This window comes from Tetrao urogallus, assembly GCF_951394365.1.
Source record: "Tetrao urogallus genome assembly, chromosome: 11".
Classification (NCBI taxonomy): domain Eukaryota; kingdom Metazoa; phylum Chordata; class Aves; order Galliformes; family Phasianidae; genus Tetrao; species Tetrao urogallus.
Window position 1 is genome coordinate 12,206,762 of NC_136824.1, and position 26,980 is coordinate 12,233,741.

General features: G+C 36.4%; 1 protein-coding gene across 1 annotated transcript in view; it reads right to left on the bottom strand.

The window, feature by feature from the left end:
• WDR72 (WD repeat domain 72) overlaps positions 1–23,820 on the bottom strand; it is a gene marked incomplete at both ends in the record, with an annotated part of 95,962 nt that extends 72,142 nt beyond the window's left edge. The window contains 12 exons of the mRNA XM_079540737.1: positions 8,544–8,739; positions 9,671–9,891; positions 10,448–10,690; positions 11,160–11,301; positions 12,843–12,939; positions 13,301–13,446; positions 14,985–15,104; positions 16,489–16,565; positions 17,098–17,269; positions 19,829–19,907; positions 22,580–22,686; positions 23,668–23,820. Of these exons, the coding sequence (XP_079396863.1) occupies positions 8,544–8,739; positions 9,671–9,891; positions 10,448–10,690; positions 11,160–11,301; positions 12,843–12,939; positions 13,301–13,446; positions 14,985–15,104; positions 16,489–16,565; positions 17,098–17,269; positions 19,829–19,907; positions 22,580–22,686; positions 23,668–23,820 (1,753 nt within the window). The remainder of the gene's footprint in view (positions 1–8,543; positions 8,740–9,670; positions 9,892–10,447; positions 10,691–11,159; positions 11,302–12,842; positions 12,940–13,300; positions 13,447–14,984; positions 15,105–16,488; positions 16,566–17,097; positions 17,270–19,828; positions 19,908–22,579; positions 22,687–23,667) is intronic.
• Positions 23,821–26,980: the final 3,160 nt, after the last annotated feature.

Here is a 26,980-nt window from a genome sequence, read left to right on the forward strand (position 1 = left end):
TCCATCCTTTATCATCTTAAAAACTTCCAACCACATATTTTCTATTCTAGTAGAATCAGAAAAACAAATATTGCATTCCTCACAAAATTTCTATTTATTTTAAACAAGTCTACTACTCTCCTTCAAGACCGTTCCAGCACCTCACTTGGGAGGGTGGGAAAAAAAAATCTCAATTGCTAGTTCTATTGCTAATATCACATAGCATAAATCAGACGGAACAAACTCTTCAGAAGTAAAAATACACATTCCAACCAATATCAAGCCTAATAAATATGGTCTAAAAAATATATATATATGTAGATTGTTCCAAAAGTAATACCTCCTATTTATTTCCATGGAAACTACAGTAGATGCAAATAGCATAGTAACACTGCTTGATAGAGCACATTCTCAGCTACAAAACACTGCTTGCTACAGACACCACTATTAGCTATGGGTGTTTTTTTTTTGCCAACTAAGAACAAAAACCTGCATGCTGCACTCAAAAAATCTACATAGCTTCCAGAACATGGCTTGCCTTTTATGTTGCTGTTTTCACTGCCAACATGCACCACCCCTGCCTCAGTGTGCAGATAGCACTGCTTGGTCTCCATCTTCATTAAGCAAGACTCAACGAATGTCAATGTGTGAATTCCTCCACGCAGAAAAAAATGGCAATCTCACATCTTTGATGTGGAAGTGCCTCTGAAGCAGATGTCATTTTGTTAAACTGTCCCTCTGCTGCCATCTATCGCACAGCAACAAAATGTAACAGCATACTGACAGAAAGGTTCAATCTCTACTGCCATCCCACCAGAATCCGCCTCTGACGTTGTGGGTAATCTTCCATATAATAACATAGCAGGCATCACTTTCAGGGTAGTCTTCATAGATGGGATGGATCAAATAAAATCCAGCCTCCTCAAATCTACTTATTTGTAGAAGGATATTTTTCTAGAACTTCAGCACTGAGTGTTCTGGAGGATCACGTAGAGTAATAGAGGAAAACAGACTTGGCAGACACTGCTGTGATTTTTTTTCATTTTGAGGATTTACATCACACAGCCCAACTGCTGAACATTGCTGACATTTTCAGACCTGCATTAACAAACTTGTCAGAATGTCTTTTAATCAAAGATAGTAATTGAGAACAATGCAAAGAAAGCCTCTGAAATATTATATATATAGCATAGACTTACATAATAGGGAAAAAAAAGAGCAGTTATTCAAAATAATAGTTGTCTCGAGTATTCTTCTGCAGAAAAAATACTCTGATAGAAGAGCCATTAAAACTCACATTTGTTTCTTGACTCCGCTTAAGTTATCGTAAACAGCAAAGGAAAATACCCTATAACAGGAATTGCTGAAACACAGTAAATGAACTGAGATGGATTGAACGGAAGAAATGAACAGGAGATACACAGGCAGTTACTCTATTTCTACTTTGCCATGTGAAACGGAGAAAGAAAAAGAAGGCCACCCTCTCAGTGTCTAGAATCGAGGTCTTCCATAATACAGTTGAACTCTTCTAACTACAATGGCCAAGCAAGAATTGGCAGCTATCAACTGTTAAGAATTCTTTTAAGTACATATAGCTAATTCCATGCATTACTCCAGTGAATATCCATGAAGTATACACGGACTCATGACGTACGAATATACATCATCATTCTCTACATAAACGCATGTTTTTAGCTTCCCTAGATTGAGGAACAGAAGTTTGGTTTTGAGACATACTCATCCAAGCTGCAGTACCTTTTATTATTCTGCATCTCTAAGCAGTTACTGAACAAAGACTCAAATTTAGACAACTATAAAATGTTAAAGTGCATGCTACAGACTGACACAAGGCTTACTTACTCTCGCTTGATGACATGAAAAGGAAAAAAAAGTTTTAAGTTCAAGCCTTACAAAATAAAAAACTCTCTTCAATGCATACATATTTTCATTTTTATGAAATATGTTGAATCAATCACATTTTCAAAAGAAGGTAACTAATAGAAGTTTCCTGATCATTTGCCTTTTAGAAAAGAACTTAAGTCTTTGCTTGGTAAGTCAGGCTCAGAGCAGAGGACATTGAGGGGGTGCCATCAATACTTTCTGCGTCTTCCTCAGGATGAGGAGTAGAGAGGGAGATGCTGTTCTGTTTTCTGACTGGCAATAGGATGAGGAAAAGACTAAAGCTGCATCAGGGGAAGTCCAAACTAGATACGAGGAATTCTAGAACTTCACCAAGAAAGTAGTCAGGCACTGGGAAGAAGTTGATACATCACTTTCCAACTTACTACACCATCATTTGCACTGTTACACTTTCAGCAACGAATTTCTGCCCAGAGATGCTTTCTTAGAGAAACATTCTTTTAACCAGAATTTATTTAACATTGCACTGCAAATTCATAAACTTCCTTACTTCTGGCCAAAGAAGTCATCTTCTTTCTAGTTCATCAGCATGAACAAGGTTAAATCACTGCCTGGAAGGTGTCCCTTTCTCTAAGGATACCTCTTACACGTGAAAGGAAAGAGGGCAGACTGGAAGTGAAGATCTCAGCCCACATGGTATTTGCCTCAACTGTTAATGTTGAAGGTCAGAACACAAACTAAGAACAGAAGAGCTAAAATCACTGGAGCCTTTTTCCAAATGCTAAAAGTTCCCTTCAGGAAAGAAATAAGCTTTTCAGTCCTCAATAAACACCTAAAATTGCAAAGAACACTTAATATAAGAGCCACAGTTTCATAAGGGCTATTCTTTATAGTTTCACAGTGATTGATGAAATTATGTGCAATAGAACAGTTTTACATCATTATTAGGAAAATCAAATGACTATTTATTCTAATATCAGAAAAAATGAAGTAGTTTTTGTATAAGCAAGCAGACTTTGAGCTTATTCACAGATATACATTTGACAAGGTGAATCTTATTTAAATAACTTGCTTATAATACTACCATTATTTTGCTAGCCAAAAGTTTAACAAGGATTTGATAAAAAAGACTTGATTGGCTTTTCTGTCAAGGAACACCTATTGCAGAAGTTGGCCATTTACCACTTCTGAAGACCAGTGTCTTATTATCAGTTACATCAAGTTCATTGCCCTGCCCACATGAACTGCACAGAGACCAATCTGGTGCCTTCTACCTAACAAAACAATTTTACAGTTACTGCATCTTACATTCACAAGTGTAAGCAACTTGAATTTCCGACCACGAGCACAAGGCCTAGAGACAAAAATACATTAGCCAGGAGAAAGTAAATGAGTAAACAGATTTCTAAGTTTATAGTTTATAGGCTGTTTTTTGCACCCAGTAACATGGCACCATGCAGTATTTTTTTTCCTGAACACATGGTGCTTCACAAAAACATTGCCAGATGCAGTTACCAAGGAATCTAAAAAGTGAATTCTGTATCAGTCAGGATCTTCAAGCTATGCAGAGGGCATTGGAGGAAAAAAAAAAATAGTTTGACTGCTATGATCTTGACACTGGCTGTACCACAGCCTCTAGCATATGAAAAGCAACCATGGGATTTATCAGCTAGGCCATACTCATCCACTCAAACATAGCTCTGACCGATGACCTAAGGATAAAAAAAAAAAAAAAAAAAGAGATGGAAAGAAAAAAAGGAAAATGAAAAATATCAAAAGAGACTGTAAATCACTAACTTTTACAAGGACAAAAGGGTTAGAGAATTGTAATTATGGTTGCTTCTACAACTGCCTAGGCACAAACATACAGTCAGTTATTAAGTTTACTTTGATACAGTTGTGAGAGTTTCATTAAAAATGTCCAGATTATATCCTTACAGACACTAGAAGAAATCTAAATCTTAGGGTTTTTTTTTAACAGTTTAATCAATTTGTTCTGGAGTGAGTAAAGCTGTCGGAAATACTAAGCGAGGGTCAGCTTACAAAAAGGAAAGGAAACACCACGTATTCTGCAGCTCATATAACTCTGGCAGAACTTATCACAAACTTGGAAGATTTCTTGTTGGCACCAGCTGGAAAAATGTTGGACCACAGATATCTACAAGTTAACTTTGAACAGCTTTTGAAGACGTTCCAGTCCGTCTGTCAGTCAATGTGAAACAAGCTTGGTCTACAACACCATTCCATAAAGTCTTCATGCCTTAAGACACGGTCTCATAACTGAATGGACCGCTGCTGTGAAATACAGTCAGCACTGATGTCCTCCTGGTGGAAACAGGACAACTTTAAGGAAAATAATTACATAGTCTCATTACCACTTCTGTTTACTCAAAAAACAGCTATGCAGACTTCATGTCAAATATCAGCATACAGACTCAACTTTCATTAAGCAGCAATCACAGCATTTCACTTACCACTATATGAAGAATTAACATAATGCTGAAGTGACAGAAATGGAACAGAACAGCAAAGAAAATATCACTAAGGTTTCTTGCATGTATATGATGCAAGAGATTTCCCTTCAAACACACATCTTAGTTACGTGACTACCTACATTGCTTTTAATGTTTTTACTCTTTCATAGCAAATTGTTTTAACGTAAAAAGTGAGGGCTATTTGCTTCTCTCTTTTTAATAAAATTGCCCTGCATGTAATAAATGGTACAGAATATTGCACAAGTAAAAGATAACAGATCCATAAACAGTTTCAGATGTAAAGTTAGTCATAAACAAAATAGTCAAGCATTACGTTACGAATTTTATTTCCCAACAGCCCATATTTCAAGCAACTAGTAAAAGCAAGCTAGTAAAAAATCATAATTGCCATTAGCAGAAAGTCTTGCTCTATAGCTATAATAACAGAACAAAAGGTCTGATTTAACTATTTTATTCTGTCTTAAACTCACAATAACCACATAGTTGAACAATAAAATAAAGCAACACTTCCAAGACAGAATAAAATATAGTAAATTACTAGAAGTTACATACTGCAAGAATGATGAAAAAAATCACATCCAAGTCAAAACTAAACCTACCTCCGATAAATGAGGATTGCTTTGCTACCTCAAAACAAAGAAGATCCCTCTTTTAAGTCTATCTACTATTTTCTTGCTCTCAGTGTGTATTAAACAAAGATGTAGCTCCATTGGCAGGTTTCCACATGATTTTTTTTAACCAAGAAAGAAAATATGATCCTGTTGTTACATCTTATACCAATTACCTTTTTAAAAAAATCTCAAATATATCAACTCCTCAGAAAAACATAAGAGCAATATAGATTACAGCTAATTTCCTTATTGAAGTGGACTTCAAGTGGTGGCTATTGGAAGAAATATTTTACACTTTAATTAGAACAAAATTTGTTATTGATTTTCATATTCATCTTCCAGCACACAAGTTTGGAACATACCCTGTGCACATGCTATATTAATATTCCATATGTATTATTAGATCAATATTTATTGTCATGGAAAATATTCTACTTTAATGGGAACTTACCATATCCATATATTAAAATGTAGGCAAAATGTTTGCCTACACAAATACTAGTTCATAGCATCTATTTCATTTTCCATATCACTAACCACACGCACGTTCAGCAGCAACATTTAAACTTACAATAATTTCACTTTATTGAGTAAATCAAAAGTACTTAAAATGAGATTCAGTTCATCTTATTGGGGACTTGTAATAGTAGCAGCAAGTAATTTGTTTTCACCCCCTCTTCTTCATGCTCTCCTTGCAGTCAATGGAGAAAAGATAAGCCCTTCTACTTATTCCCAATTTCTCCTAAACATTAAAGACACAGCCTAAACTACTAGCTGCTTGTTACTAGCTTATATTTATAAGCATAAATGGATGTCCCTAGTTCAGATGAATTCCAATTGAAATTAACCATAACCTTGTTGGGCTCTATCAAAAGAGGGGTGGCCAGCAGGGACAGAGAGGTGATTGTCCCCCTCTACTCTGCTCTTGTGAGGCCCCATCTGCAGCACTGCGTCCAAGTGTGGAGCCCACCGCACAGAGAAGACAGGGAGCTGTTGAAGAGGGTCCACAGGAGAGCCACAAAGATGATCAGGGGACTGGAGCAGGTCCCCTGAAGACAGGCTGAGGGAGCCGGGCTTGTTCAGCCTGGAGAAAAGAAGGCTGTGGGGTGACCTCATTGCAGCCTTTCAATACCTAAAGGGAGCCTACAGAGAGGAGGGGAATCAACTCTTTGAAAGGGTAGATAACTGCAGGACAAGGGGAAATGGTTTTAAGTTGAGGGAGGGGAGATTTAGGTTGGATGTCAGGGTGAAGTACTGGAACAGCTGCCCAGAGAGGTTGTGGATGCCCCATCCCTGGAGGTGTTCAAGGCCAGATTGGATGGGGCCCTGGGCAGCCTGATCTAGCATTAAATGGGCAGGTTGGTGGCTCTGCATGTGGAGATTCACGATCCTAGAGGTCCCTTCCAACCCTGTCCATTCTGTGATTCTGTCATTCTGTCATTTAATGCGTTTCAACATAAGCCATCCTCAAAAGACTATTTGGAATAATATAGGCAACCCATCATACTCAGATTGTTTATCATTTATGAGGCAAAAATAAAATCTTTGACAGGCTAACAAAGAGATGGATACAGGCTGCACACAAATGCTGGGTTAGATTTTAATCTGTATGACAGTGTTTTTCCCATCTCATAAGAGAAACAAAAGTACACTTGCTAAGAAGAGCCTTAAATTTAACTTCAGAATACTTTTTGAAAAAAAAGTATCAGCCATCAGTATCTCACTGAAATTTGGAAGATAAACTGTAATATATAATAAAGGCTTTCTTTTGCTTAAGGATTTGTTTTCTTAATTACCTGATAGGACAGCTCTGAAGTTAAAGTGGTATAGCTGAACAACTATCAGGTACTAAGAGTCCCTGAATTTTTGTGAAGTCATTTGTCATATTCAGAGTTACTGCTGACTCTACAGCAATGTAAATACTGAAATATTCATAGAGATTCCTTATTTCACATCCCCAAATTACAAGCAGATTGGCCGTTTTCCCAGTTATCCATTATCTCCAGTACAGTAACAGCGTTCAGTATTTTTTTTTAAATGCAAACAGTGATGTATGAGGCTGACACAAAAATTGGGTCCTCTGCTGACTTCCATTTAGAGGCAAAGCCTCAGTCATGAAACTGCACAGTCAGAAGAGGAAGAAAAAGAACCAAACCATTTTTTGACAACAGGAACTACTAAAACTATTCCATGTTCAAATCCACGATGGAATTTGAGCACAAGGCTATTGCTAAGAGTACTCTCCAACTATCTGGGAACTCACAGGTAAACAACTCTGCAAGTGGTACATGCACATCTGTCTGTTCAAATACTGACAGATGAAAACTGTATTCAAAGGCTTTGCTTCTGCTGAGTTTTGTTTGATACACCATTCTCATACACCTAAACAATACTCTGTCTGCCCGGGTGACACTGAAGTATCTATACGGTTCTTGATCTAGGTCAGGCCAATTTCAAGGATCAATGCTACGACCTCTCAAGTTCTCCCATAATAAAGATTTAATTTACGTTAAAGCAAGTATATCCTGGTTGGCTTAGATGACATTTTTCAGCTACTAGTGCAGAAGTGGAATAGAAAAGAAAGTTGATAGAGGCTTCTGCAGCAAATAACTGCATCCCTTATGCTCCACACATTCTTTAAAAGTAGTGATTGCAACCCTCATTCCAGCCAGTGGCAACAAGAAACAGAAAGAGTAATTTAACATACTTTTAATTGACCCATTTAGAATATGTAATATGTGAGCATCCATTTTACTTCCTGTCAAATGAGCACCATTTTCATGGCAAAAGGAGAGAGAATTCAATGCATACTGCTTTTTGCATTCTTGGTACCAGTACAATCCTATGGTACTAAGTCCCACTGATTTACAAATTATTCACTGCACTTTTGTATGATATTATCTAATCACACTGGAATAAAATTGCAACTGGCATATAATCATCTCCCTTGAAGCATTTTAACTTCTTGGGCTGCTTTAGTCATTGTATAGGATAGAAATGTGATACAGAATAACTGATGCAGAACAAGTTAAAATGATAGCAATGATAAGAACAGATTAATAAGGAAACAATAAAAGTTCCATGGTTCTTTGTCACATCTGCCAAGCTCTACTACAGTTTTAAATGCAACTGAATCTTCAACGTAATTTAAATGACCTTTAGGGACATCTCAGACTCAAGTTTTTATATACAGCTTATTCACAGGATTTTGAAGCGCCCTTCTTAGTTGCGTATTAAACAAGGAAAACATTCTACTTCACAATTTCTCCCACCTAAATTACATACTGTTTTCACCATCAATTTTAGAAGAGGAAAAAAATTTAGATGGAAGTTAGAGGCTGTTAGCATCTTCAAACACCATAATCTCTATTAAAAATGCTTGTATTTATGAATGACTGCTGAGTTCAGTTCACTGCGATACCAGCTAATCATTCAGTCATCAGAATCTGACTTAAATTTCTATGTAACGAGTTATAGGTAAGCTATTATATTAGTGACATACCTTGAACAATATAGAAATTTTAACCTCCCTAATTAATCTAAGATGTTCATAAACATCACAGACAAAACTTCAAGTGAACAAATAGCCTGATATTACCTGTTTCAATTTCCCAAACATAAACAGAATCATCTTCACACCCAACAATTAGCAGATTTTCAATGGGGTCAAATTTTATCTTCTTCACAGGAAACAGATGCTTTCTGGCATGTAAGAGACAAACTTTCTTCTGAAGGTGTAGAACTGCTACTGAGTGATCACTACACACACAGCACACTACACTATGATACTGCAACTGCAAAACAGAAGAATTTTGTTATCAATACTGCATCAAAAGTCATGATATCATTGTCGTAAGCCTGGAAGTTATTTAGTCATTTATTTCCCAGAACATACTAATATTGGAAAATGCTTAATTTCAGACTACATCTCCAAGTCATTTTTAGCAGGCAAGCTGTAAAACAGATCCCTAGATCCTCTTTTGATTTTTCAAATTTAAGAATAGTTTAAACACCAGTACTTGGCCTGTAAAAGCAGTCAAAGTTGAACATGGGAAGTTCTGTACTACCATGCAGAAGTACATCTTTACGTTAAGGGTGACAGAGCACTAAAAGGTGTTGCCCAGAGAGGTTGTAGAGTCTACTTGTATGGAGCTATTCAAGACTTGTCTGGAGGCCCACCTGCGAGTCCTATGGTAAGGTACCTGCCTTAGCAAGGGATTTGGACTTGATGGTTTCTTGAAGTCCCTTCTAACCCCTGTGATTCTGTCGTTCTCATAGTAATTTTTGGTGATATGAAGGAATTTACCTGATGGAAAATATCAGCCCCATAAATGAACTGGATCATCATCCAAGTAGGTAAATACAGTTTATCTAGATGCCAGAAAAATTGCTTAAGAGTCTTACAAGCATTAAGACCTTGAACTAGCCCTTTGTGAAGTATTTAAATACATACCATTTACAAAGATTTGTCAGATTGAAATACAATTTTACAATCATGATGTGAAAAAGGATGAATAGACTGTTAAGAAGAATTAAATCCATCACCATTTTAGCATTTTTCTGTACCACTGAAATTATAAATATACAAAATCAACACCCTGAAGTTAAAAGCAGCTTTCAAACAAAACAATTAAGTGAATAACAACTGCAAATCAAAGACCAAGTGCCGCAGGGCAGAAGCATGTGTATTTATTATAAATTATTTATTATTATAAGTATACTTACTTTGCAGTTGTCTGGAGATCTCAATAGCTCTGTCACTGGACCAGATTGCAGACTAAATCGGTGCAAGATTTTTCCAGTAAATATATCCCAACAGATCACAGTAGAATCCTGGCCCCCTGATAACAGCCAGCTGGGATCAAACCTTACTGAATTACCATGTGGATAAAGTAAACATGTCACTCTGCTACTATGACCATTCAAAACTTTATGAGGTAGATTACCTGAAACAACACAGTAAGTTACTTATCTTCTTTAAAAGTAGAAGTTCCATATTTGACAATACATTTCATAAAACAATCAAGAGATTCAGAAGACTAATTACAACTAAATTTTCATCTATAGAGTTTTAAGAAAGGTAATTTCCTATATGAATTAAACAATCTTGGACACATTCTCTCTAAAAAAGGAGAACAAAGGTGTACATTCAGACCTTCATCCACCAGAAAGCATCTTTTTTTATTTCTGAAGTGGAATTATCTTTCAGAGGGAAAATGACAAAGATGACTGCTGCCTCTATGATATCCCACAACTCTAATTCCAGTTGACTCCAATCCCCACATCCATCATAGGACTAGCAGTACCAAGTCGTCGGGTAGTGATTTGATAAGTCACCTACAGGGAGGCTGCAAAGACTGTCATAATCTATTTTCCTCATTCAGATCCTGAGCCTCACCTCCATTTTCATTGAATGTTTAAAGGGATGACTGAAGGGAATGTTAGAAACATGAAGTCTTCCATGCATCATTCAGATAGTTAAGCAAAATTGTTAATACTTACCTTTCAAAGATGCATTTCCTAGAAATCTTGCTCTTGCAGTTTCTAGACCTAGCGTTATGAAAATTTCCCCATTTTCACATCCACACACAAGCTTATCCAGACCAGGTATGTACACAGAGGAAGTCACAACTGCATTTTCAATTCCATCTTTAGACTCACAGAGATGATCTATAATGCCCTCTGACACTGAATGGGCTTTATTGAAATTATCTTGAAGAGTCCATGTTGTTGAAATTGGGATTTCTAGAGTGTGGGGAGAAAAAGGCAGGAACATTATTTGTTTAAATTCAAAAGAAAACCAAAATGTATTTTTCATCTCGCAACCACTTCTAAACTTATGCCTCCTGCACTTTTAGGTTGGAGTTAATGGTGGTCACTCCAACACGTTACATCACCTCACTAAAATCCTTTATTTTAAATATACCTGTCTATGAACACCGTAAGCAAGATCAAATAAGCAAATTTCCATGACATTTGGTAAATATGTGCTTATGAGCAGATTGAAAAGAAATAGAATATTCATTCATCCAACCACATGAAACAGAAGTGTCAATTACTGGACACTCCCTGTTGGTGTGTTGCTGCTGCCTACAGAGAATCACCACACAGCGGATGGATAAACGGCAATTTTTACCATTAAGAATTTTCACAAGTTTTCATGATTTGCAGACATAACTAATGAGTTTGCACTGAGAGCATAGAGTTACCAAACCTTTTGGTGAACCATCAAATGTAGATGCAGGAACATCAGGAACATGCCACAAAGTGATTCTTCCTGAAGCTTCACCGGAAAAAAGAATCTTATAGAAAGGCTCCTTCCTTTCATTCATAAAGCCCATGACAAAAGGGAAACTCTGCCAAAAATAACAGCAAGTCAAACTCCTGATGTGGAAGAGGTGATAAAATTATGCAATAATTAATTTCAAATTCCAAGTTTGAGATCAGAAGACATTGGAAATATCAAAAATGAAACAATACACTCTTCCAGAAAATAAGAAAATAGGAAACTCCAGGTGTATTTCCTGTGAGACATTTTAACTTAGAGCAGGAGTGTACTTTGGAAATTGGTGCTGCTTTTTTGTGTTTTGAAGTCATCCTGGAGTACCACATCAAGACTCCTTCTGGCTGAAATTGAACTGAAAGATGCATGCAGGAGCACAGATGCTGCATTTCAGACACAAAGAGACTTGCCAAAAAACAAGCCAGAAAAAAAATGCATGCTGAGTAGCATGGATTGAACAGTGATCAGCACAGTTTTCCTCTAAAGAGAAGCTTTAATTAATAGTGTCAACACAGCTAGGCTGTATGCTCCTTGAAGACATTTTAATAACATCCCCATAAGCAGGATGCGTTTTATATACAACACTGAAGTTTGGGAGTAAATTTCACAATAAGCAACTCCATATGTAACTCAGGTTACAATCTAAAGAGATGAAAACAGACTGTCACCAAGGGAGCTGTGTCCTGTAAAACAAATCCACTATAAAAATTATTTAGGTAGTAAATATTTGAGGAAAAATATTAGAAAATGGCAGCAGACATTATTTAAAAATGCACATATTTGGGGGAAGTAAAAAATATGAGCTTCCTTCTGTAACACCCTAGCATTACTAAACCATGTATTTTGGCTATTTCTTTCTTTATACCAAAAGGTATCTGACCTTTTGGCATCCTTCAACGCTTATCCCACTTTTGCACGCAACAAAAACAGTTTCTTAGAGTCTCTGGCTGCCAACAAAAACAAAAGCTCACTAGAAAAAGCCTATATATTTGAGAGCGTCTCTGGCCAGGAACAAGTGAAAAATAGGTATCTATTTGAGATCTACATAAACTGCTTAAAAACCTGTTTAACTTCATTCACTGTAAGTTCTGTCAGTTTGCCCACACTGTAAGAGTTAAATGTATGATGACGACTATGAAGGCTTGATATAACAGTAATCTGTATAAGATGTCACTGACTCAAAACCGTTCAAGTCAGGACAGGCATACACTGAAACATGTATGCATTTCTTACTACAACAAGAATTAAATAACCTGGTTTTCTTTGCTTGCTTTTTTTTTTTTTTAAAGCAGATGTGAGAGTAAAGGGTTCTAAAGCTATTTTAGAGTGCTTTTAACTTAAAGAAAACCTCTGCTTCTTTATTAAAAAGCAGGAAACACCTGTATCTGAAAATGCAGGATTTCTGAGAAAAAAATTAAATAAGCCAGAATTAAAGACAACACTGCGAACATCTCCAACTTTATAAGTAAACACATTCATATGAAGAAACGTCTTCCTTGCAGTTTAAGTCAAAAACCCACACTTACAGCACTTAAATCTTTGTTGCAATTTTGGAAATTACAAACATACATTGAAGCAGCTTTTGAATCTCACTGTAAATCTTTATGAATTTACCTTATTTTCCTTCACATCAGTAAAGCAGAGTAAATGAGGATAAACAGTTTCTTTCAGCACCTTCGCATCTGCAGGATATGTGCTTTTGGAAAGTCCACTGCATAATTCAGAAAGAAAAGATTTAGAAAGTCTTTTTTTCCTTTTTCTTTTTTTAAAGGAAGGAGAACAGCAACATCTAAGATCCGCAAGTTAAATTAAAAGTTACCAAGCAATTACAAGCGACTTTGTGAAATCACAGCGCCAGCTGCCCAAGTTCTACATGGCTAATCTTATTCCTGTGTCCCCTGCTGTGTCAAACAAAGACTGAGAGCTGTCAAATTCAGGGTAAATCTTTGAGTGCCAAAGTGTTTTTGTTCTGGTTTTTGATCACTTGCAACATGCAGAGATTTTCCACAATAAACCTCCCAAAGTTCATCCTGTACCTGAACTTTTTGTGTGAATTTCCCATTTGAGCCCACCTGTTTAGCAGCTGGTAGATGTAACTGTAACCATCTTCTGTCCAGATGATAAGCCTGTAAGCTGCTAGTACTTCTCCACCAGCAAAGCACTGACCACTCTTACAGAACTCAGTACACAGCAAAGAGAAATCACAGTAATCATAGACCTAAGTCCCAAAAAAGAGTGAAACACAAACAAACAATATTGACACAATCAGATTAATTCAAGCTAGTTTTAGGCAAAGGATCAATAAAAAGAACATTATCTTGACTCTGTAGTTCGACTACCTCTTTTAAAGCCAAAGCAATATTTATAACATTAAACTAGCATAATGTCAGAATCAAACCATACAACAGAAAGATAAACTGAAAAAACAAAAAAGCAAAAAACATTATGGGCTTCTGCTATGTTAGAGGATTTTAGACAGAGTTTAGTTTGTTTTGCTTTGCGTTCATTATTAATGTTTACTGGACTGTTGGGTAGAAGCAATGAATTTAGTACATAACAATATGACATTGAAGATTGATACATGCAGTTAATGCTTCTGTTCTTATTCTTTATGTATTCTTTAACCAATAATCTGCTGATCTCGGCAGATTTTAGGAGAACAGATTTTTTCTTTGTTTGTTGAACAACAATTTTTTTTTTTTTTTTTCCACAAATTAATTGAAAGTGAGGAGATTTACTCTGGAGAGTTCTTGTAGCTTTTCTGTTTTGAAGACTAGAAATAAAATAGTAGCTTATTACCTCTGGCCTCCCCATCTTAAACAAAAACATGGCAATGCAAGATATGGTCTTTGTCTATGTTCCTAGTAGTCTTGAAAAGAGTTTTCTTAGCCACATTCTACAACTTACTCCAATGGCATGAGGAAAACTTTCAGAATGAGAATTAGTGTGATTTATATGGAGCACAGGACTTTTAGATTATTTGCTCAATGTTTTCATAACTATAGAAGTGAGTTCAGTCACTAAGAATACATGCGAGTCTCTATCGCGGCACGTGCTGCATAACCTTCTATTTAAGCAGTAATATCATCATTATCTTTTCCTTGAGAGGTAAATATTTATTTAAACAGAAGTTTAAAATAAGCCACTTGCATATATTCTGCTGTTTGAAGCAGCCATATAGATAAGTACACAAACACTACAAGAAACGTGCATTTTGTGAAAAGCATCACAAGTTTATAAACAGGATATTACTCTATTTTTCCATGCAAAACCTGCCCATTCTGTACAAGAAAATTATCAGTGCTTTTATACAGTTTTTTTTTTCCAAAATAGCCCAAGAGGAAACTCAAGAATACCCTACAAAAGCGTTAGACAAAGCTGACTCAGCTCTATGAACTCCAGCTTTCCACACCTCCAGAGGCACCTGAATCACACATTAATAGTCCAAAATCACCTTCAGAAAAATGTCACAACACCAGTTTGATCTTTAATGTACCACAGAGTGTGCTGTAATGCACCCAGTGCTCTAAAACTGGGGGATACTGAAAATAATCCCCTTCCTACAGAGCCGATTTAATATCAATCTTTTAAAGCAGGAATACTTAAAATGAAAACCTCAGTAAGACAGTTAAGATAACTGAAGGGAAGAGAGCACACATCTGACAATTTTAAGGGAAGCATTTACCTGTCAGAATTGATTACATCAGCTTTTCAAGGTTCTTAATAATCAAACAAATATAATGCTCAACAGCATACCTGCCAGCATATGGAAGACACAACCAGAAGGAGCCTTTCTGTGTAAGTGCAAAACCGTATTGCTCGGCAGTTCATACAGCCCAGAGACTTGGACTCCTTTTCACACACATTTTGCCTCTCCTTTGAGCAGAGAAGGAAAAAAAAAGAGCTGTGATTTATTCCAGACAGCTTAACTTTCACTTTTAGAATAGAAAGAAACTACTGAAAAATCACGTAAAGCAACATATATTTCCTAATTAAAAAGACTGGAAGACAGAGTTCACAAGCACTGTATAAATAAATTACATTCTGCATGGCTCAGATCTTCACCTATGATTATACTGGAGTTACTTTAATTATTGATTAAATGATTGAAAAATTACATTTTCTGCTTTGAAAAATAACTGCCGGTATTGTAACTTCCCTGAAAAGGGGTATGCTGGTTACAGAATCATTGCACAGTAAGAGGGCAAACCATTCTTTCATTTCACCTCATATTAATATCAATTCAATCCAACAACATTTGTTAAAATTCTGTTCTCTAAGCATCTGCAATAACTTGATTTTTACCAACTCCGCTCTCCTCTCTTACAAAGAAAGTCCCAGGCAGTAAAATAAAGGAAGCACATAGTATGGTGCTATGTGCTGATCAGTTTGTACAGTCCCCAGAATTTCTACAGCGTAACAGTATTTTTTTCCCCTGGGAATGTTAGAAGGAAGACCCAAAACATTGTGGAACAGTCAAAAACATATCATGTGAACACTTGTACAGTATCAAACTTGACAGACTGTCCTGAGGGGCCTGATCCTATCAATTAACAAGTTGTGCAGTGGCATGCTCTGCAGTTTGTCAAATAAGGCAGTAATGTATTATGGATGCCCCAGAGAAGATTGATGACTTTTTGCCACTTTGATGACAATCCCTAGTACTTAGCTATAATGCTCTCATCTCCTTGCGAAACTAGTCCTCAGAGTTTGACTCCAACCCAGAACACCATTTTTGACTTTTAGCATCTGTGCAAGTCAAATGACTGCTGCTGAGAATACTGACAAAATTCAACAGAAACAGGCAGTCTGGAGATGGACAAATTGAGCACTTGACACAGCAAGAGTGTTTTCTAAGTGAAGGCAGTACTATGAAAAATATTAAAAAATATAATCTAAAGAATCATTTTGAGAAAAGTAACAAAGATGAAGAGGGAGTACAAAGCGTGGGTTTTTAAGAGCTCATAGCCTAAGGAAAGATATGAACACTGCAATGCCATGGCAAAAACTTGCCAATAGCCCAATTAATTCTAAATAGCAGTAGGAGGATGAGTTTTCAGGATTTTGTAGAAACTTAGAGTCCAGCGCCTTCAAAAACAGACAAAATTAATCAATCTGGATTAAATCATAGTCATAAGATCTTCACTCATTCATATTCATGAATGAATATAAGCCTTCATATAAGGTGCTTCAGTGCACCTTCACTTGATGTTATCTTTATGTTTATGTTATTGTTGCAATTGTCATTTCACAAACTGACCTGTATGCTGGTCAAAGATGAAGATAGGTCCCATGCTTTAAGAACTCCAGTTACAGACACGGCAACCAGTGAGTCTTCTGTGAAAAGATAACAAAAGATAATCAGTTTGAAACAGAGTCCAAACAATGCCTAAAAAAAAAAAGAAAAACCTTGGCATAGACACTGGTGTGCTACATAGCACTCAATCTGATGGATTCTACAGGGCACTGTTTAAACGAAATATGAAACAGCTCATTCACACTTAGAAATACAAAGCATGCAAGCAAACAATGAATAATTATTTTGTCCAATCACCTATATTCCAAACAAAGATAAAATAGCAGTTCTGTTCCATAATTTTCCTGATATTACCAAATTAATTTGCACTCATCTCCAAACAACAAGCTGCTTACAGTCGTAGAGGTCCTTTGTTTTTCTCTTTATGAAACAAAGAATGAAACATGACCAAGGGTATTATAGACACCTTAAGTTCCAACAATGACACAATGTCTTACGTATAAGTGCACTGTACAACATGATTGAATATTTGTTAATCTAGTAAGATCCCACAAGTTATACAGAAATTCTTCATTAAATTCATTGGTCTGTACTAATATTTATGCTGCATACCTTGAATTCTTGCGGAGCGAACAATACACATACAATTTATCCAATCAGAAGACTGAGAAGACAAAGTATGCAGAACATCCAAAGTCTTAGCATCAATAATAAGAACATCTTGATATTCTCCAAAACAAAGAAGCCAGCCTTCACCTATCATTCGGAATGAGCAATGGTAATACTGTGCAAGTGGAGAGAAGAGAGTCAGCATAACGAGCTCAGGAAATGTGCATGCACATCATTCACATTAAGCATAGCACAGAAACATACTCAACACTGTTTACTAAATTACTAATTACTAAAAATATATAGTGAATTACACACATGAAACAGTAGAAACCTTTGGTAGAATTGCAAGTGTTCCACATACATTTATAACAATTTAATAGATGTTTAATTTCAGAAAAAGGGGACTTAATACTGAAATTGCTATCTGCCCTGTCTAGCAACTAGGATTTTTGAAGTCACTAAAGATGTTGATTTTCATTGTAAATTGCTAAACAGTTTGGTAGTGATTTCTAAGAGCTCATCTCCTCCAAACATCTGATAAAACTTCATTTATCAAGAAGGACAAAGACTGGGGATAAGTTGAGTAAAAATGCAGAGGAATCATATTGAATTTCCAATTATTTTCCAGGAAGAATTTCTACTCCACAAGATATTTTCAGTATAATACTAATTGCCCTCCTGTTCAAGAAACCCATTATTTCTCAAAAATCAAATAAAGAAAGGAAGAACACAGAGCAAAGGGTTGATAACAGGGAGCAGAGTGACTATCTTTTTTCCAAGTGTTTTATATTTTCAAGGATATTTTCCGTACTTCCAGTTTGGGTTAGATAGTTCTCAAAGTATCAGTTAACTAATTCAAGCCTGAAAATAAAGGTTCCATAAATAACTGGAAATAGGATAAGTACACAGAAATGAACAATCAGATGGAGAAATGCTCAGAAACAGGAAGAATTTGTAACTGTTACTTAAATATATAATTGGATAGTCCTCAGTGTATATAATCAATCAGTCCTCTAATGAGAAGATCCCACTTCTCTTAAGATCCCACAAATGGTTAGCAGTTGACCTTGGTGTTAAGTTTCATTGCAAATTGGAAGTATTGTTTGAACTGCTTGACATCTGCCATTTATATTAGAACTATTGATGCTGAACAAAAGGAACATACTAAGCCAGATAATGGCAACCAAAATGTTTTTAAATAATGATGCTAAAACAGTACGCACTACAACTCCCAGACAACATTCTGTATGAAGTGATACTTTTTGAACTTGTCACAGGAAAACAAAAAAGAGAAAAAAGCATAAAAACACTCAAAAAAAAAAAACCCCACAGCCAAACAATACCAAAGAACAAAACAATTACTAGTACTTGAAGACTGTATTTTAAGAATTGTTTCTTGTCCTAGCTACAGAATTTTCTTTCTTAGGGAAGTTTTGTTCTTAGGTACTCACATTGTCCTTTTGCCATCTTACTGTGCTAAAATCATGGACCAAAAAAGTCATTATCTAGTCACAATTGCACTACTTTTAACAGAAAAGTAACACTATTCTGAAAGTATTTGCCTACTTGAAGGAGAAGAACTAAGCTTTTGCCTCTGTTCTTCACAGAAACACACAAATCAGCAGATAATCAGCCAGGTCACATCTGCCTGCTTCTTTGTGAAAGATCTCCAAAACTATTAAAATTTAATAAAGCAATACACAACACAGATCACACCATACTTCAAATACATAATTGAGCATTAATATTATGTGCACTTAAACACTAAAACCATGTTTTCTATCACGTATACAGAAATACTAAGTGGAAAAACAGATTACTGTTTTTGTACATGTATGCATACAATAAACAGATTGTTAAGAAGCTATTCACCTATAGTTTCTATTTTGTGATTTGGCCATAGCCTAAGAGTCACATGAGAACTCAGTGAAGTCTCAGATTGCCATCAATTTAATTTAATTTAATTCCACGGTAGAATTCTTCACTGAAGATCATCATTTTAATTAACATATGAGTTCTGAGCTCTTTTACTGGTATTTCCACAAATAAAAGCATCTCTGAATCAAACCTATGTGTTAGGCTCTAAATCACATTTTAAACACCCTCATATTCCAGTTCCAGTAAATATTTGGTGTATACCTTATCCAGTCAAGGCAGATACTTGAAATGATTTGAAGATTTAAAGCAGTTTGGCCAGTGAGAACAAGCACAACAGTAATCTACCCTCTGATTTCTGCAATGAATGAAAGAGCGTTTTTGGTAGTGAGGCAGAGCAGTCTTGGAGGTTAGTCATTAAGGCATTTTTTAAACCCATTTGAAAGGTTTTGATAAGATCTTCAGCAAACTCGCTCACTATGCCTACATTGCTCGTGCTTCAGAAATAGCTCATCCAAAAGCCAGCATTAAAACTTGAAGCTCCCATGCTATTTTAACAAAGGACAAGAGTAAAGATTACAAGGCAACTTTATTTCACATCATATTTTTAAAATACATAAATGAGAGCGCATTCTAGACACGTGGCTTAATGAGAATCAGTTTGATTTGATTAAGGAATACCAAGTCATAGTTATTTTCTCAGAAGGAATCTAAAAGGAAAAATAACATACAATGAGTACTGCAACGATTTTCTATGAATTATGTTTAGAACTGCATTAAAAAATAATAAAATTAATGGAGGAAAAACTCCTCTTGTAATGAAGGGAGATATTTCATGAGAAGTTTCTATACTTACATAGATTGCTGTATGCCTATAAGGAAGCTTTGTTTTCTCAATGCACAGTCCACTAGTGACATTCCAAACACACATCTCCCTGCCAAAGATAACTTCATATTATTCTCTGTCATTTCTACTCAATTGGATGGAATAATTTTGTGCCAGCAAGTTTTTCTTTAGTGCTGTACTTAAGTGCAGTCTGGTCATTTATGTGGCTTTTTGTTACAGATTACTGGGTATGAAAACGTTGCAGTCATTAGCAGGGCATGACATACAGTATCTGTTGCTTTTTGTTTTGGTAATTACACCCTGCTACCTCGCAGCAAACCTGACTTTAAGGCCAACTCTGGTCTACAACAAATTGTAGGTATACTGCCATTATAGCTTGTCAAAGCATCACTATAACTATCATTCGTTGGAGCGACATCCTCCTGAAAATGATTCATTCAACTGAACTTAAACCACACATTCTGAAACACATAATGGTGTCATCTGCTGCAGGCTTCAGCTCTAGGGAGGAGCTGACGCTCTCAGTGAAGAAGAAACAGTGCCACCATGAGGCTGCTGCCGAAGTCTCTCGGCAACCCTAATGTCAGTTCTACTCCATAACACGTAGGAGCTGTTTTAGAAAGTCTCATCAGCTAGCTTTCCTCCTCACTGAAACATTGGTCAACATGCTACTGAACTAGAGAACAACAGAAAAAAACAACTATTTAAATGTTATAAATGAATTTTTACCTGGCTTGTAGTCATAGCTCAGCAATTAAATAATCATCTCTGCTTCAAATTTTAATTATATCCACGATTTCCCAGATTACATTCAAAGGCATTTTTAATAAGAGGAGTTTTAAACATTAGGGGGAAATATTTTAATATATCAAAAATACTTAGTAACTTGTATTTTAATCTACTCATTAACTTAATTTTTTTTTCACTTTTGCAGGAGTACAATCTATATACCTAGTATGTCAGAGTTCATAGAGCAAAAACAATAACTTTTAGTCTTCAGTAATCATTTCAAGGCAGTGAATTACTTCTTGTTTATATCAGAATACATGGAATTTTACCACTTCAGTGAAAATGCTATAATACATACAAGCACACACAAATTAGAACAGAAAACAGCTTCAGCATCTGTACGCTGCACTTAATTTACTTTGCATATAAAAAAGGAAGAAGGGGCGCAGCACATCGATAATACTGTCCTACAGCACATTCCACAGGCAGACACAGGACAAGTGAAAATTTATGAATAGCAGGGAATTGAAGGACTCACAGGCCAGGAAATAGTTCAATTCCATATCTCCTAAAGAGGAGGTTTCCTATTTGTACTTCTCAACTTCACATTGTAACCTTCCAGGGATAAGTAATAAATGTTCTGCGTTTACTCAGTATAGAATTTAAGCAAGCAATAGCTCTGTAGTTTGGAAAGTAAGTATTTAAAGCAGATTGAAAACTGTTTAAACCTAGCAATATTCATTCCAAGCAAGCCCTATATGACAGAACCTTCAGAATATGAATGTATGTATCACATCTATTGCAAAAACCTCATTTGTTTCTTAACACATTTTATCACGGCTTTTTTGGAAATAGTATCTTTTCTTCCAATATGATCTGGAAATGATATTGCACTACGAGAGCTTCAGAATTAAGATGAAAGACTGGTTCACTTCTGAACTCTCGAACAGAATTATCAGTGAGCAATCAAAAACTGGTTCTGTAGTTCTCCCACCTTTCTTTTCTGATGAATCCTAAAAGCTTAGATTGTCCCACTGGGCAGACAGAGGTAAATAGTTTGATGAAAACGCCCGAATCACATTGCTCAGTTAGCCTCTCCTTGCAACCTGAAGTTTGAGAGAGTTAGAGATCCTAGTAGCTGGATGGAAAGGATAAACAATGTTCTCAGTGTTCTCAAGGCAACAAAAATTGTAGCCTGGAGAGGGCAACAAGTGTTCATCATGGGAAGAGGTTTTAACAGAGCTGCCTTGTTAAGTGAAAAAAGTGAACCTAAGTTGAATGAGGAATATCATCAAGCTTCAAGACAAAGTCTTTTAAGAAAAGTCATCAAGGAAGTAAAAAAACTAGCTCTAACTGCTTTCAAAAGCTGAAATCTTCAATAGATAGGCTTCAGATTCCAGCACAAAGGATTATAAAATAACTAAGAAATAAAAACTCTCATATGTTACTCTGGCAGTACTGCAGAAATTAGTTTGATTTAAGTAGAGTGCCAAATCACAACAAACATACAAGAAAAGATCAGGAAACTCAAGGGTCATATACCAAGACAGCTGATGCAACTTAAGTAAAGACAAAGAACATTAACACCTTGTATTCAAGAGTTGTTTTTTCTGTGCTTCCAGATGTGGTCACTGAGCAAACACAACCTGCATCAAGTGCATGAGCCTCCTTCCTGATTCAATTCTTGAGATCAAACTCAGAAAGAAAAAAGTCATCATGATATTAAAATTCTGAACCTCCCAATCCCTCCCTCCACAGTCTGTTATCCTCCATTTGAATGGGGCCTGACTCTTGAATAACTCATTCTCCTGACTGTTAACTGGTTACCTGAATTTGCCAAGCTCTTCTATTGCTTAAGAGATGAATTCTTGGTTAGCCTATTGTATACAAGAAATAGTCATTATCATAATTGCTATTCTTTTTATATAATCTAGAAAGTGGATTAAAAACTTTCTGCCAAATGCAGAATTTGATCTATGTTTGATTTACATTTCATGATTTGAAAAATAAATTGAGTATTCAGTTACCTACCCATTTTCAGTAGCACTTACTACATATGGCTGTTTCTCAAACTCTCTTGCCTTTGCCAAACAAGTTACAGAAGCAGTATGGCCAAAGAGAATTTCTTTAGATGAAATCTAGGAGAATAATACAATGGTTTAACTTAAACAGAGCACTTTATAAACTACGAAGATCAAAAAGCTAGTAAATCCTACTTGTAGACATTACCAGTAATTGACAATGCGCTTTATACTCTTATGTTCTTCTGCTATGTTTCTGAAATATACAGAGATGTGTACAGATTATGCAAGTTTGCATGCTGCCAATAGGAATTATAGTCTTTAACCACTGTAGTCTGGAAACCTCTCCTGAAAAATTTCTGGAGTGTCAAATGTTATACAGCAGGCAAAGTACAGAACCTCTCTGGCCTACACTATGCTGCAAAAGGAGAAATGGCAAGTGAAGCAGGGAATTGATATAGCAAAGCACTTAAGCCTATATTTAATACTGTGCGTTTAAGTAACACCTCTGACTATGATGAGCTTCATCTCATGCAAAGATCATCTTAATAGGAAAAAAGTAGCAGCATAAAAGCATAAACTAAAGTGTCATGTTCAAACTGAAATGGCACAGCAAAATCCAAGAACAGAACCATCACTAAGAACACAGAATAAAATTTTGGAATTGCTTTGATTTCATTCCATTTTCAGAGAGATGGACATGAAATAGAATAGTAGTAACTTGTCAGTAGTTTTTCAGTTTAATTATATCATAACTACAATATTTCATCTTGAAATGACAGGCCATAGTCAACCACTGTATTAAAGAAAAAAGATTTCACAGTGTAAGAACTGCAGTAGTTGTATGTTCACTTACAATTACAGCACATAATCTCAAAATAACCCATAAGTCAGCAATCATCTATGAAATTTTTTCTGATGTCTGTAAATTATTAGTTACTTGTACAGGTGCTTTAACATCTACAACTTTGCTTCATAATATATGGCTTATGATAGGAAACTTATCTTTAATAACTAATTTAAAAGCAAGAGCCTAGGGAATTCCACTGTTGATAGTAAAAGGTAAAACTTCAATTCATCAATTTGGTAGAAACAAACCTTTAATTCTGATGAAAGATCCCAGAGACATATTTGCCCCTCTTGACTTCCTGTAACAATAGTCTGCTGGTCATCTGTAATCATAATGGCAGTGATGCTGTGAGAGGGAGCAATTCTCCCCCACACTGCCACAGCTGGTATTGATACCCTCATCGCTCACACCTGAAAACAGAAACAAGTCAAGGTGAGCTGACTGTGAGCCACATGGAACGTAGGAGAAATAATTAAAATAAACAACCACCAAATAAGCAAAACAAAACCACAACAGAAAAACACACAACACACTTGAGAAAAAAAAAAAAAAACACAACCAAGCAATTCAATCAGCATTTGAAAATGGGAGCTCAGAAAAGCTGATGAAGGAGTCTGGCTGTTGCCAATATCTCATTAACGCTTTTATTAATAGCTTGAGAAGAAAAGACAGAGAAGGGCTGCTATTTTAAATCTGTGCTGTGCCAAAAAGGACAAGTACTATTACAGTATAAGCGTACCCTGCCTTACATAACATGCCTGATCTCTGATGGGCATATCCCACTCTGTTTTCTTGCTGACTTAGTTTGGTAGTACTACCATACTTCCCCTATCTCCCCCTACCAGGGGTGTTAATCATGCTCAGCAGCAAACTATCAGAGCGCAGAAGTTGGCAGGTGAAAATGGGTATCAATAGAGTTTGTGGTTCCTCAAAAGGTAAAGGAGGATGAAGATAGCAGTGGCTGGAAGGAGAGAATGGATCGAGGGTGGTCAGGAGAGCAGAACCTCCTAGAGACAGAAGCAGCCCAATAGGAAGGTGTGAGGCAGAGACATAGCTGGGAAATGAATTGTTGAACACAACAGTTAATTCATCCTAAATCACATGTGCCTTGTCCCAAAGATTTATCAGCACAATAATTTCAATCACTAGTAAGAAATTGGACCTGTCCAAAATGAATACTGGTCACTACACTCTTGTGAACTAAGTATGTAAGAAAATATTCCAGTGTACGTACAAACAACAGTACTGAAGATTTCCTTTTTACAAAATATTTTACTTCTCCACATATAAAAGTTGACATTTGTTTGTTTTAGAAACACTTCAGCCCTCTGTACTTGCTTCACTTCAATCAAAATAGTTGATAAAAATGCTACCTCAATGATCTCATAAGCATTCTACTGCATTTTTCTTGCCTTCGGGTTCCTGCATTCTAAAGTGTCTAACATCTTTCTAGAGTACTCCCAACAATGTCTTCAAAATGAAAGCCAGCAAGTAGCAGAACATTATTTGGTACTTCAATAGACAGTTTTACCTAAAGAGCTTCTATTTGTCCTGTTAAGACAAATATTCAGGGAACTTAACACACACAATTTCATCCTTTGGGTCATCTTATGTGAAAGGACTGGTTGCCAAAGAAAGGCATAGATGAGCAATACCTAGCAGTGTCTTTACATGAAGTATTCCCACAATAAAACACCACGGTCTACCTGAGTCCAACTGCAAACTACTCCAGTGTGTAAAAGCTGCTTCAAGATTCCCCATTTAAGTGGAGTACCAATACTCTACCCTATGGTGCTCTTTCATTTTTCCAGGAAACCTATATAGATGCTTCAGGAGCATCTATTTATCTCCTTCCCTTTCAATTTATTAGAAAATAATGTCAAAACATTGTTGTCTGCTTCTAGCTCTTGTCAGGAATGGAGAATGGTGTGAAATGGCCTTGTGCCAATCAAACAACTCCACAGAAAACCAAAATTCTCTTAAGCTTTAGTGAATGCAATTTTGATTCCTACTAGCCCGAGAAAAATGGACAAATAACTGAAGGAGTCTCAGTGAAGAGAAGTGACTGAGCTCAGTGAAGACAGTGACTGAGACAAAGGACTGAAGGTATGACAGTCTATCAAGGCAGGTCAACATACCATACAATGTCAGCCAGAACATCAAAGGCAGAAGAGGAACCTCAGAAATTAATTACAAGAATTTCTTTGGTAACTCACACATAGCATACTTTCTAATCTCGCTGTGGGTATGCATCAAAATATTTAGAGAAGTAATTGATCTCAGCTTTAGAATGACTTCTCTCAAACTTATTTTTATAAATTTCTGGATATATTAAGTATAATGTTTACTGAACAAGAATAGTCTTTTTCTTTTGCTTAGTGTACTGAAAAGGAAGGTGTTTTATCCAAAGTATAAAAACATATTTTTAGGTATTGGCTAGACAACAGAACTTCACTGTTATTATAATCCTTACAGAATGGTGTCTTCTGAGTTAACAATTGAGTGATAAACCAAATCCTAGCTCTTTAAAGTGTATTTTCTCCTGCATATCACATAGCCACTTGTGCCATGGGAATGTTCAGTTAGTGTAAAACACCATAGAGCAGCAGATTGCAGGTTCATACTGCATTGAATAAAAACCTTAAGTCGTATTTTCATGTGAGAGAAATACAGAATCAAGATCAATACTCTTAGCACACCTAGTGCTGAGCAAGTGGTGTGTAGTGGAATTATGTATGGGAACTGCTGAGTCACGGCCTGAACCTCTGATTAATCACCTGAGGCGAGCCATGAGTCAGCCAGAGGAGCACAGGTGAAGGCAATTCACCTGTGCTGCCGGAAGGGGTGGAGCCAGGCTCCACCCCTCCTAGACCTATTTAAGAGCTGGCTACCAGAGGGGAAGGATCTCTTCTGGAGATCCCTTCTCTTGGTGTCTTCTGGTGAGCTCAGCCGAAGGGTAAGCTCTTCCGCTTATTCTCTTTGTGATCATTGTCTACCTTGCTTGATTCTCTCGATTATATTGTGATTACAACATCTTGATATCTGTTGATTAAACAACTATATTGCAATTATAGCATCTTGATTATACAAATTAACTACAAACTGAAAATTAAAATCCCTAGAATTTGTTGTTATTGAACAGGGCTGCTCTGAAAGTAATGCCTCCTATTTTGTTGTGTTGGCCCACAACATCAGAGGCAGATGGTGGTGGTGCGGCAGCAGAGGTTGAACCTTCCCACCAATATTCCATTACATTTTGTTGCTGTGACAGATGGCAGCAGAGGGGCAGTCTGATGGAACAACACTGTTTGAAGCGAAGGGGTGGAACTAAATACCCACCTGCAAAAGAAATAGCACTTACTGACATTCATCAATGCTTGTTGTATATTTATGGAGACTAACCAGTGGATGTGAGCACAGTGAGACAATAGGTGGTGCATTTCAGCAGTAGTAACAAGGATCATGAACTGCAAGCAGTGTTTCGTGCAAAGACTTCTCGATTGTCCTTGCATTCTATAGCAATCTTTGGAACAAAGGGAGTGTTGGGAGGAAGTAAACGAC